Source organism: Orcinus orca, chromosome 1 (assembly GCF_937001465.1).
Source record: "Orcinus orca chromosome 1, mOrcOrc1.1, whole genome shotgun sequence".
NCBI classification, from domain to species: Eukaryota; Metazoa; Chordata; class Mammalia; order Artiodactyla; family Delphinidae; genus Orcinus; species Orcinus orca.
Window position 1 is genome coordinate 180269421 of NC_064559.1, and position 11784 is coordinate 180281204.

At 41.1% G+C, this 11784-nt stretch overlaps 1 protein-coding gene across 2 annotated transcripts in view; it reads right to left on the reverse strand.

Annotated features, from left to right (window-relative positions):
- The window catches only part of ZMPSTE24 (zinc metallopeptidase STE24), a 49230-nt gene extending 38966 nt beyond the window's left edge, over positions 1-10264 (reverse strand). The window contains exons 1-3 of one of the 2 annotated variants that reach the window (XM_004266395.4): positions 9984-10264; positions 7856-8002; positions 647-733 (exon numbers count right to left, since the gene is read on the reverse strand). In XM_004266395.4, coding sequence (XP_004266443.1) covers positions 647-733; positions 7856-8002; positions 9984-10106 — 357 coding nt within the window. In that variant the 5' untranslated portion in view covers positions 10107-10264. The remainder of the gene's footprint in view (positions 1-646; positions 734-7855; positions 8003-9983) is intronic. The other variant, XM_049698005.1, reaches the window with a different exon arrangement.
- Positions 10265-11784: the final 1520 nt, after the last annotated feature.

The following is an 11784-nucleotide window of genomic DNA, read 5'->3' on the forward strand; positions in this document are numbered from 1 at the left end:
AAGAGTGGGCAGTCAACTCAAGCAGCTCAGTGGAGATTCTAAGAGGTATACTCTCTGTCTCTGTTGAAAGTATCTGCTAAGCATGTGTGGCACAGGGTATCTGCTTAGCGTGAGTTCAACATAATTCATGCTTCCCCTTTCATAGAGTTGTTCCCAAGAAGCAGCTGCCTACCAGAGACTACATTACTCAGCTCTCTTGCATCTGAGACTAAATGACTGGCTCACCAATGAAATGTGAATGCAAAGGACAGGTATCACTTCGGAGCCAAGGGAGTTAAGAAGAGGATGTACTTTCTCCATCCTCTCATTCCATCTGCCTGTTGGATGCAGAGAGCTTAGGGGCACTTAGGGAATGGCAGAGCCATATAAGAAGAGACTGGGTCTCTGACTTACCACATAAAAGATGTCACCTGCTGACACCCAAAATACTCACACTGGGTTATTATGTGATTAAGAAATAAACTACTGTAATAAGCCATTGAAATTCTGGGGTTTGCTACAGTAACTTGCATTATGCTAACACAGGTCAACAAGGACTGCAGAGACAGAGAAGCCTAATAACGGTAGAAGCCAAAAAATTAACTTTAGTAGAAAGCTGGCCAAGGAAAAAGAAAGACTGACAAATATATGCTAATGAATGACATACCTCATATTCTGGTCCAAAGCCAGCATAGCCACAGAACCGCCCAGAGAGTCTCCAGAGATAAGGGATTCCTCCAAAGAGAAGAATAAGCTATAAAACAAAGCACATGTTGGTCACATTGAAGCAGTACTAGAAACTATCATATGAAAGTATGTTAAAAAAAAAGAGAGATCTTATTTAGGATAAAATATGCATTTAGACAGATACAAACCAATTGAGATACTAAGTTTACACTATTAAAAGGTTTTTGCCTGTACACTTTATACAGATGAACTGTATGATTTGTTAATTTACCTCAATAAAGCTGTTTAGAGAAAAAAAAAACTTTTGTCACAAGACCTTAATAATCAGGAACTAAGCTTAGAAAGGCTAAGCAACGTGTCGAAAATCCCACAGCTAACAAGTGAAAGAAATGGAATTTGAGCCAGGCTTTATGGCTCCATAGCTGGCTTTTCCTTGAAAGGAAATAGCCCCTTGGTTAGGACAAAGTATTAGTATCGGTATAAGTACAGAGTCATGTCCACCTACCATGTTGGGGGACAGAATGAGCTATCAGAGCCTTCTCTGGGTCAGGAAAAAGTGAATCCTGAGGTAGGAGTCAGGGTATCATAGGAGTAAGGCACTTTCTCAGCACCACCCTTTGTCTTGGGCAGATAAAGCGAACACAGATATTCACCAAACCAATAAGACATATGAACGACGGAGCAGCTCTTAAAATGTGAAAAGAATACATGCTTACAAAACACGACTTCTCACAACAGATACCAAGTTCGTGGAATCATTTTGCCCAGAGGAGTCAACGTACTGTTTCTTCACTTGTGGAGCCCCGGAGTGTGATCACACTCCTTGGTTAGAAGCACAATATTCCCATCCGTTCAGACATGGTTCCTTGTGGCTTTGAGGGGTTTGGGCACTATCATATATTTCTTAGGTGTCCTTCCAATCTACTTTCCATTTTTATATATGTATCCATAAATAATAAAGCGGTTTACATATGCTTTTTAAGAATATATATATATGTATATACACACACACACACACACACACACACACACACACACACACACACACAGGGACTTCCCTGGTGGCGCAGTGGTTAAGAATCAGTCTGCCAATGCAGGGGACACGGGTTTGAGCCCTGGTCCGGGAAGATCCCACATGTCACGGAGCAACTAAGCCCGTGCGCCACAACTACTGAGCCTGCACTCTCAGCCCACGAGCCACAACTACTGAGCCTGCATGCCACAACTACTGAAGCCCGAGCACCTAGAGCCCGTGCTCCATAACAAGAGAAGCCACTGCAATGAGAAGCCTGTGCACCACAATAAAGAGTAGCCCCTGCTCGCCGCAACTAGAGAAAGCCCGCGCGCAGCAACGAAGACCCAATGCAGCCAAAAATAAATAAATAAATAAATTTATTTAAAAAAAAGTTTTTTTTAAAAGAATATATATATATATATATACACATATAAATGACATCATATTGTATTTATCATTCTACAACTTACTTTTTACACTCTACACCTTTTTAGACCAATATATGGTGAGTTTTAACTCTATTTGGTATTATCAGCTTTTTCTTTAAAGTGTTTACATCAATTTACACTCCCATTAGCCATACTTGAGCATTCTTATTTCCCCACAATCACATTCATACTTGATGCTATTCATCTCTTAGACTTTTACCAGTATGCAGGGGATTGATACAATACCATGGGTCGCAAATATGGTCTCTGGACAGCAGCATCAGCGTCGCTGGGAACATGCTAGAAATGAAAAGTCTCAGCCTCCACTCCAGAACTACTGAATCAGAAACTGGAAGTGGGGCCTAAGAGTCAGTCTCCAGTTAAATGTGACGTACACCAAAGTTTGAAAATCACTGTTTTAATAGACTGCCTTTTTAAAGGCCCCTTAACTCTACATCCAGCTATTTCCACTTTACTTTAACTAACTCAATCCTGGATATAAACTGTTTTCCCAGAAGACATGCTTTGGCACCACTGTATGTGGTATATGCTCCACTTGTTGAACTAACTGACTTGGGATGGCATTTCCTTCTTCCTATTCTCAATACTAATAAATAATGCAGAATTAAGGATTTATAATGCTTTGGGGGAAAGGCTGGAACACCTACTATTGAAAGTCCAGCTTTTTTTTTTTTTTTGGCTGCGTTGGGTCTTCTTTGCTGCACGTGGGCTTTCTCTAGTTGCAGCGAGTGGGGGCTACTCTTCGTTGTGGTGTGCGGGCTTCTCATTGCGGTGGCTTCTCTTGTTGCAGAGCACGGGCTCTAGGCACTCAGGCTTCAGTAGTTGTGGCTCGCGGGCTCTAGAATGCAGGCTCAGTAGTTGTGGCGCACGGGCTTAGCTGTTCCGCGGCATGTGGGATCTTTCCGGACCAGGGCTTGAACCCATGTCCCCTGAGTTGGCAGGTGGATTCTTAACCACTGCGCCACCAGGGAAGTTCCAAAAGTCCAGCTTTTAAGTAAGTATCAAGGGTACCTTTAATATGAACTTTGAATGCATTTGGAAACTGCTATTGCAAACTTGCTTAGCATGCTTTGGGGAATAAAAAACAAAACACGGTGAACAGTAAAGTTTCTCTGTATCGATAGGATGTCCTGTAAAAAGAACTAATGATGCCTGCGAAAACAAGTCCTGTGCTTCCACATATATTATTTCACTAACGTCTTGAGAAGCAGGCAGGGCAGGGAGCATAGTCATCTCGATTTTACAGATAAGGCAACTGAAACTCAGAAATGTTAAAGTAACTTGCCCAGAGAAACCCAGTGACTAAGTAATTGCTATGTGTTGAGTACTATACTAATTGCTTCATTACATTATCTTACTCAGTCCCTGCCACAAAACATATGAAATATGGTTTAATATCTATCTTCTTCTCATCTTAAAGAGGAGAAAAAATGAGACTCAAAGAGGCTAAACTGCTGACTCAGAAACAAGCAGAAATTGGAGAAGCTGTAATTTGAACTTTTCTACTCTGCCCGACTCTACTCCCCAGTCATTCCATTTCTTGAGAGGGCTCTTTATTGACACCTATGAGATACCAGGAAAGTTTGTCTCAGAAAGGGGGGACATTTTATCTCTGGGTGCTCTGTCACATTTGTGTGAACAGTGGCATCTGTAATTTGTCACAAGGGCCTCTTATGTTCCCTCAGGTAGAAAGTACCATGGCAAAAAAAAAGTCTAAATTAATCTTTGCACTTGTTCTTTGTGAGCAAAGCTTACAAACCACAAAACAGGAATTAATGAAATTGTTTTCAAACAGAACAGGATTTCAAAGTAACACAAAATACTTCCTATCTAATGGAAAATGTAGTTTACTAATTCCCCAAGGATAAATTTAGCACCTTCATGTTGCAGTCCCTAGAGTTTCAAAAATGTTTTCTTCTGTGTAATTTTAAAGACTCAGAAGAGCAGTTTGAAATTCAGTTCTCCCATTTAGCAGTGAGTGTCACCTGGCCATTATATGGGCAAGCCATTTAATTTCTCTGAGTCTTTGCTTTAACCACACTAGTCTTAGTATTCAATATTTGTCAATGCAAATTTTGTGACTAACTAGACAATTTTGTAATCATTTAACAAAGCTACAAACAGCCAGTTTCTTCTCTTTAAGTGAGGAACAATTATGGTAGCCAATCTTAATTATTTTTACATGTCTGTATCTTTGCCATAAGCTTCTTTGCCTTAAATACCTTGCTGCAAACATTTTCGCTGCATAACCAAACGGCTGTAAGGAAATTTTGCTGTGAAAGATAAAATAACTGGTTGACAGTTTTGGGGTTGACAGTTTGGTTTCAACTGGTTAGTATATCTTCCAGTTAGCGATGTTATTGATGGCGTTATTGAGCTGACAGATGATTTGCCCCAAGAGTTGGTTTCTTACTTTGAAACACACTACTTTGGAGGAGAAAGAGGTCTCCAAGGTGCAAAGTTGAACCCACATTTCCCATAGAGCTTCGGAACATCTATCAGTGGACATCTGACTACATACCAAGAACGAACTATGGTATAGAGGCTTTCACAACGCAATACAGAGCTCAGTTACAAATATGCCTGCTAGTATTTGAAAACTGATACTTCTCTTAACAAAGGAAAAAGTTTTAGCAAAAAAGAAAAAGTGCAATGCTGAATGATGAGACAAATCAACAAGAAAAAAACTGTATAAAATACTATGAACAGAAGACTTGGAAGACAAGTGCTTAGGTACAATTCACAAAATAAAATCAGTTATTTGTGCAGTATTGTCATGAATCCACATGCATTTTAAATGTATTCAAATGTTTTGTATTTTGCAATAAAGTCTTTTTAATTTTGTTATTCATTTTACGTGTTTATGTCCTTTTTAATGTCCCTCTTTTATTTTTCATTATTTTATCTTTTACTGCAAAATTGCCTTACAGTCAATTGGTTATGTGGTGAAAATGCTTACAGCAAAGCTGTCTACAGCAAACATGCTTACGGTGAAAGTACCTACAACCTTATTATCAATTTAGGAATCTTTCTCTTAGTGGTACTGAGGGACCTAAAAGAGTTCTGGAGGAATTATGACAGAGCATTTTTTCAAAAAGAATATAAAGTCAAGCCATGCAAAGACATGGGAGACTCTTAAGTGCATATTACTAAGTGAAAGAAGCCAATTTGAAAAGGCTATAAACTATATGATTCCAACTATATAACATTTTGGAAAAGGCAAAACTATGGGAATGACAAAAAGGTGAGTTGACGCCGAGGATTAGCGGGGAGGCAGGGATGAATAGACAGAGCACAGAGGATTTTTGGGACAGTGAAGCTATTCTGTATGGCACTGTAATGGTGAATACAAGTCATTATATTTTTGTCCAAACCTATAGAATGGAAAACGCCAAAGGCGAAGGTAATGTAAACTATGGATTTTGAGTTATAATGATGTGTCAGTGTAGGTTCATCTATTGTAACAAATGTACCACTGTGACTCCGGACATTGACAGTGGGAGAGTTCTGCGCATATGTGGGGGCATGGGGTGTATGGGAACGCTCTGTACTTTCTGCTCAAATTTGCTGTCAACCTAAAACTGCTCTAAAAAATAGTTTATTTTTTAAAAAGAATATATACCCATTTTTCATTAATATAAACTTCTGGATTCTATTCATGTTTATATCACTTTATATTGCACTATTTTGTAGCCCTTAAAAATTTCAACAAGGGATTTCCCTGGTGGCACAGTGGTTGGGAGTCCACCTGCCAAGGCAGGGGACACGGGTTCGAGCCCTGGTCCAGGAAGATCCCACGTGCCAAGGAGCAACTAAGCCCGTGCACCACAACTACTGAGCCTGTGCTCTAGAGCCCGCGAGCCACAACTACTGAAGCCTGCACGCCTACAGCCTGTGTTCTGCGGCAAGAGGAGCCACCACAATGAGAGGCCCGCGCACCGCAATGAAGAGTAGTCCCCGTTCGCCCCAACGAGAGAAAGCCCGTGCAGCAACGAAGACCCAACGCAGCCAAAAATAAATAAATAAATAAAAACACAATAGCCAATGCTTCTGGAGCACTTACTGCAGATCCAGCACTATTCTAAGCATCCTACATACATGAACTAATTTTCAATCCTCTCACCAACACTATGAATGAGGAACTATTATTACCATACGATTTTAACAGAAAACCGAGGCACAGAAATGTTGAGTGACTTGACTGAGGTCTCATAGCTGGTATGGTACAGCTGAGACTCAAACTCAAGCCACCTGAATTCAGAGTCAGCTCTCAGCCTCAACGCCATGCACTTTCAGTTGTTCTTAGGGGTAGAAAACCAAGAACTGGTCTGTGGTGGCAGGGGGAATCTTACTCATTTTATGTGTAAAGCACACACACACACACACATATATATATATGTATACATACAGTACAGAAACAAACATACAGTATATCTCTGGTAGGAAAATTGGCTAAAAAGGTACCAGGGTCAGGGGCCAGGGGAGATCATGAAAAGAAGACTGAGAAACATGGCTCTGTACTTTACAGCCTCTCTTCTTTTAGCATGGGGGAAGACTGGCCCTGTTGTACTAAGTAAAAATTATCTGTGACTCATTATTTCATTCAATACATATGAATTATGTGCTTATTATATGTCAGGTACTAGGTATAAAATGATGAACAAGACTTTAAAGTACCCTATCTTTAGGGAACTACCAGTCTGTCAGCTAAACAGGCAAATTCAATACAATATGCTAAGTACTCTGATAGGAATAATAATGGGATGCTACTTTATCCAGACTTGAGAGATGGGGAAGTTTCAAACGGTTTCTTAGAAGAGATGATGTCTCAGCTGGATCCTAATGGAACAGTAGGGATTTATCAGGCCCAGTGAGAGAGTGGAGACAAAGTGGGAGAGAAAGGGCACCCCAGACAGAGATACCAGCATGTGAAAAGACTCAAGGTCATAAGAAACCAAGCTGGGTATGAGATGGACAATAAAGAAGCGGAAAGAATTTGGGGGAAGGAATAAAAAGATGAGGCTCAAGTAAGCAACTGCCAGGTCAAAAGGACCTCATAAAGCGTGCCAAGAAATTTGGACTTTACCCTGAAGGAAACAGCGGGCCAGCAAAAGGTTTTATGTAGGAGAATAACATGATCAGAATCGTGTTTCAGGATTCCTTGGGCTACAATGTAGAGGACAGGTTACAGAGTTGAGAGGCAGGAAGAGGAGCTGGGATTGCTACAAGAATAACTTACAACAAAAGGTTCGTTTTTGAGACTTCCCTGGTGGTCCAATGTGTAAGACTCTGCGCTTCCAATGCAGGGAGCCCAGGTAGGTACAATCCCTAGTCAGGGAACTAGATCCCACATGCCTCAACTAAGAGTTCGCATGCTGCAACTGAAAGATCTCGCACGTTGCAAGGAAGACCCGGCACGCAGCAATGAAGATCCCACGTGCCCCAATGCAGCCAAATAAATAAATATTAAAAAAAAAAGTTCTTTTTCATACCTGGCCTCAGGGTGACAGTTATCATATTCTACAGTTTTCAACTGCCTAAATAGTTATGTTTCTGCCTGTTTTGCTCCACACTCATTACCATCAATAACAAAGGTTAAGAAAGCGTTCTGGGATTTGTAGGTGTGGTACCCTCTTTTGTGTCACAAAAATACAAAAATGAAAATAAACATTCCAAAGTATTAAATAAGTTGACAGACTGTCTCCCCAAGAAGTAAATTACTCACAGTGCCTTCAACCTCTGAATAGAGTCCTGACCAGAAGCTGAAAGTACTTTTATCCAGCTGATACAGTCGAGATTTCTCAAATGTTTCTGAATCCATGATCTGTCCTAACTCCAGTGGTACATGAGTTGTTGTTTTATATATCCGTCTCTGAAATATTTTGAAGAAAACACCTTAAGGAAACAGTCAAGCTAACTCATTACTTATTACAAGTCATTTACGATCAAACTTTGGTTTATAACATTAACTTGTCACTTAAGCCTGTTGAATTTGCTTTATACATACACAAATACTGCGTTTGATGAAGTACACTGACCACTAAAACAACTCGTGCAGGAAAGTAAAAGCATGAGAGAACCTGCAACTAGTTGACTAGGTGAAATTAAAATCAAAGCTGTCACACACTTTGGTTTGCAGAGGTAAACCAAAATTGTAACATTACAAAGAGTACTACTCATTCCAGGTACAGCATACATCCTGTAATATAGAAACTAAATTCATGGACAGAAGGAAGTAAATATGCTAATCATGAGTTTTAACAGATAATGTGGCTAGTCATTAAATTTGATTCTAGAAGACAAATTAAGGGAAATTTGAGGAACGACAGAAACAGATCAGGTCTTCAAGAAAGACAAACTTTCTCGTTATACCAAATTCTAGAAAGTAATTTCAGCCCATGGTACATAATACAGAGAACAGATACCAAACAATATAATGGACAGCATTTTCTACAATGGTTTTACAATAAATCTCTATTCTCTATTTATTATTGGATACCTTACCAAACCCTTAATAAAGGGCATTACATGAAAGCATAACTGAAGAAAGAAGACATTATTGAAAAGTAGTTACTGTAAATAGGCTTATTATTAAAGTGAGACAAGTAGGTAGATGTTCAATACCCCATCTCCAATTTAGACAGTACATACTGCGTGTTTACTTTCTGCAAAGGATCTTCTCTAGGCCTACAGCATTCTGTACTAATGAAGCTATCTTAAGAGCTAGTCAGAGAACCTAGTGCTATACCGCTTAACACCTCTTTGAATATCCTGGACTAAAAAAAGAAATCTAGATATAACCCAGACAATGACAGATATAGAAAATTTTTTAATTTTTAATTTAAAGATTCATACAGAATGTAATCTGAGAGGAGAAATTTGCAGAGGAAAAAGATTGTAGTGCTCAAGGAAAAGGTTCCAGCAGTTAAAAAAAGAAAGGTTTTCCTAACCATTACAGTTGACTTGATTCAGTGCCAACACAGAAGAAAACCAGCAGTGAAAGGCTGCCATAAAGTGGTCAATTAAACTTCAAATCTATCTCATTTAAAAGTTCAGATCTCAGAAATTCCCTGGTGGTTCAGTGTTTAGGACTCCGAGCTTCTACTGCCCGCCAGGGTGGGAGAACTAAGATCCCGCAGGCCACATGGTGTGGCCAATAAATAAATAAATAAATAAAGTTCATATCTCTAATCCATCAAACTGTTAATTGTGATTATCTCCAGGGAACTGTTATTAAGTAACTTTCACTTTCTACTTTACTGTTTAATTGTTTGAATAAAAACAATAAAGAAGCCTTTAAGAAAATGTTCTTTGGGCAAAAACAACAATATACACTTTTTTTTTCTTTCTTTTTTATTTTTTAAAGGGAAAAGAGTTCAGGTCTTTGGAAGGACTGAGAAATCTTCATTTTCAGAAAATGGCTTCCCAGTGCTGTGGTTGAACATGACACAAATATCGTGGGGAAGTTGTGATTATAAAATTTTAGTATCTTCTTTCTGAAGGTTTATGAGTTGCTGCCAAAAATAAAGGAAGTAAGTCTGGGCCCGAGAATCCTTAGGAAGCTGTGGGGCAGGTACAAGAGCTCAGGCCTGAAAAGGCGGCAGCCCTGCCTTCCCTTTCACCAGACCCTAAGCGGCCTGGGGCCCATGATCACGTTGCGGAAAACGTCCTGAAGCACCAGATCCCCTCAAGGCCTACCCCATCATCGGGCCAAGTTAGGAGGCTCAGTAGGGACCCATAAGGTCGAGGCCGGTGCTGGGGCCGCAGCAATCATCCAGGGACTTGGAGTCGAGACCGAGGCTGGCCTAGAGCTGGCCGGGTGTCGGGGTCAGGTGGGCCCTGTCTAGGCTCACCTGCCGCCGTGCTAGGAAGGTCTCCCAGAGATACACTGTCCAGGAGAAGAGCAACACGGCCCCGAAGATACGCTTCTCGGCCGACATCTCCCACACCGCGTCCAGCGACGCCCACATCCCCATGACCACCCCGTTCCGCCGGCTCCTTCAGCGAGCACTGGTGCCACACCGACACCCGTCCCCTCAGAGCATCCCCGCAGTGTCACAGCGATATCCGTCCCTCCCGAGAGCTCCTATACCGACACCCGTCCCATCCCACGCCCTCTGCTCAGCCCGCAGTGTTACACAGACACTCTTCCCCCGGCTGACGCTCCCTAGGGTCGCCTAGTGTCTGCAGAACAGGATAAGCTCCGCCTTCCTCACTTCCGGCCCACAGTCCGAGTTCCGACCTCCGCCAGCCGTTGCTCCCCTGAGTTGTGTCGCACCGACTTTCTTTCCCCTCCCCTCCACGGCGTGTTCCTGCCGAGGGTCCGGCTTCCCTCCTGGGCCTGGCAGAGCCGCGGACTCTCCGCTTTCTAGCCACCCGAGTGGCAATTTCTTCTCTTCGTTCCGGGGCTTGCCCTGGCTGGGCTGCAGCCTGCGCCGTTCTTTCCGCGGTCAGGACCACTGGTCTTCGGGCTAAGCGGGAACGGACAGAGTGGGCCGCCGCTCCGGCCCTGAGGTCGCTGGGAAGAACAGCAGAGGAGCCGGCTTCCCAGGGTCTAGAAATCATTCCTCTGAACTGGTGCTTCTCGGACTGTGGTGTGTTCATCCCTGGGATACCTTAAGACTAAAGTTAAGAGCGGGACTAGGCATTATAAGTGTGTTTTGGCCTATATTGGGCTGTTCTGAATTCAGGCATATTAGAAAGTGGGTAATGAGTTTTGCTTTTATTTTGAACCCCTCGTGCAGCTTGCAGGTCTTAGTTCCCCCACCAGGGATTGAACCCGGGGCCGCGGTAGTGAAAGCCCAGAGTCCTAACCACTGGACCGCCAGGGAAGTCCCCTAGGCAACATTTTTTGTTTACTGAAATGGCAGGCAGCATTTTTTTTTTGTCCACAAAACCAAAGAATTGATTAATATTCTAACAAAACTACAAGTATTATCATACATTAATGTGAGTAATATTTCTCGGCACCGTATCTACTAAAACAAAAAAGAAATAAAATTGAAAGTGGACCCTGCTTATCTAACAGTAAGAAATAGTCATTCAGATACCCGAATTAATTGGTGGAGAAGCCCCATCTATCTCACTGAGAGATGCATTTCCAGTAGAATTTTACCTTTTATGTTTATGTGTTATCGAATTTGTAATCGTGTCAAAAGAGCAGCTACATGTTAAAGGTAATTGTAAAATTACTCAGTTCAGAAGAATTCTAATATGTAGAGCCATACAATTACAGGAAAAAATTAAAATTTTACTTTAATACATACATATTTTTATTGCAAAGATGTGATCTATAAAATGTTTTTCAAACATAAAAAGTGTTACATTTGGATAACATGGGGAAGTGGAACATAAATATACGTTATAAAGGAACATTGTAGAATTATCGAATGTTAAAGAGCTCATTCATGTACTTTTAAATGGGTGATGGTTATTCAATTGTTATGTAGATTCTGTTGGACACACTATGAAGAAAGATTTAACAGTTTTATCTTATATTGTCATTATTTGCAATTTGCCAGAATTTACATCCATTGCAACTATTTCAATTTATGATGAAAACTTTTAGATACCAACTTAAAAATATGAGGGGATAAACATTTTTTCAGAATGCTCACTTGGACTATCACTGCTATGTCCTCTTCAGTCTTGTCT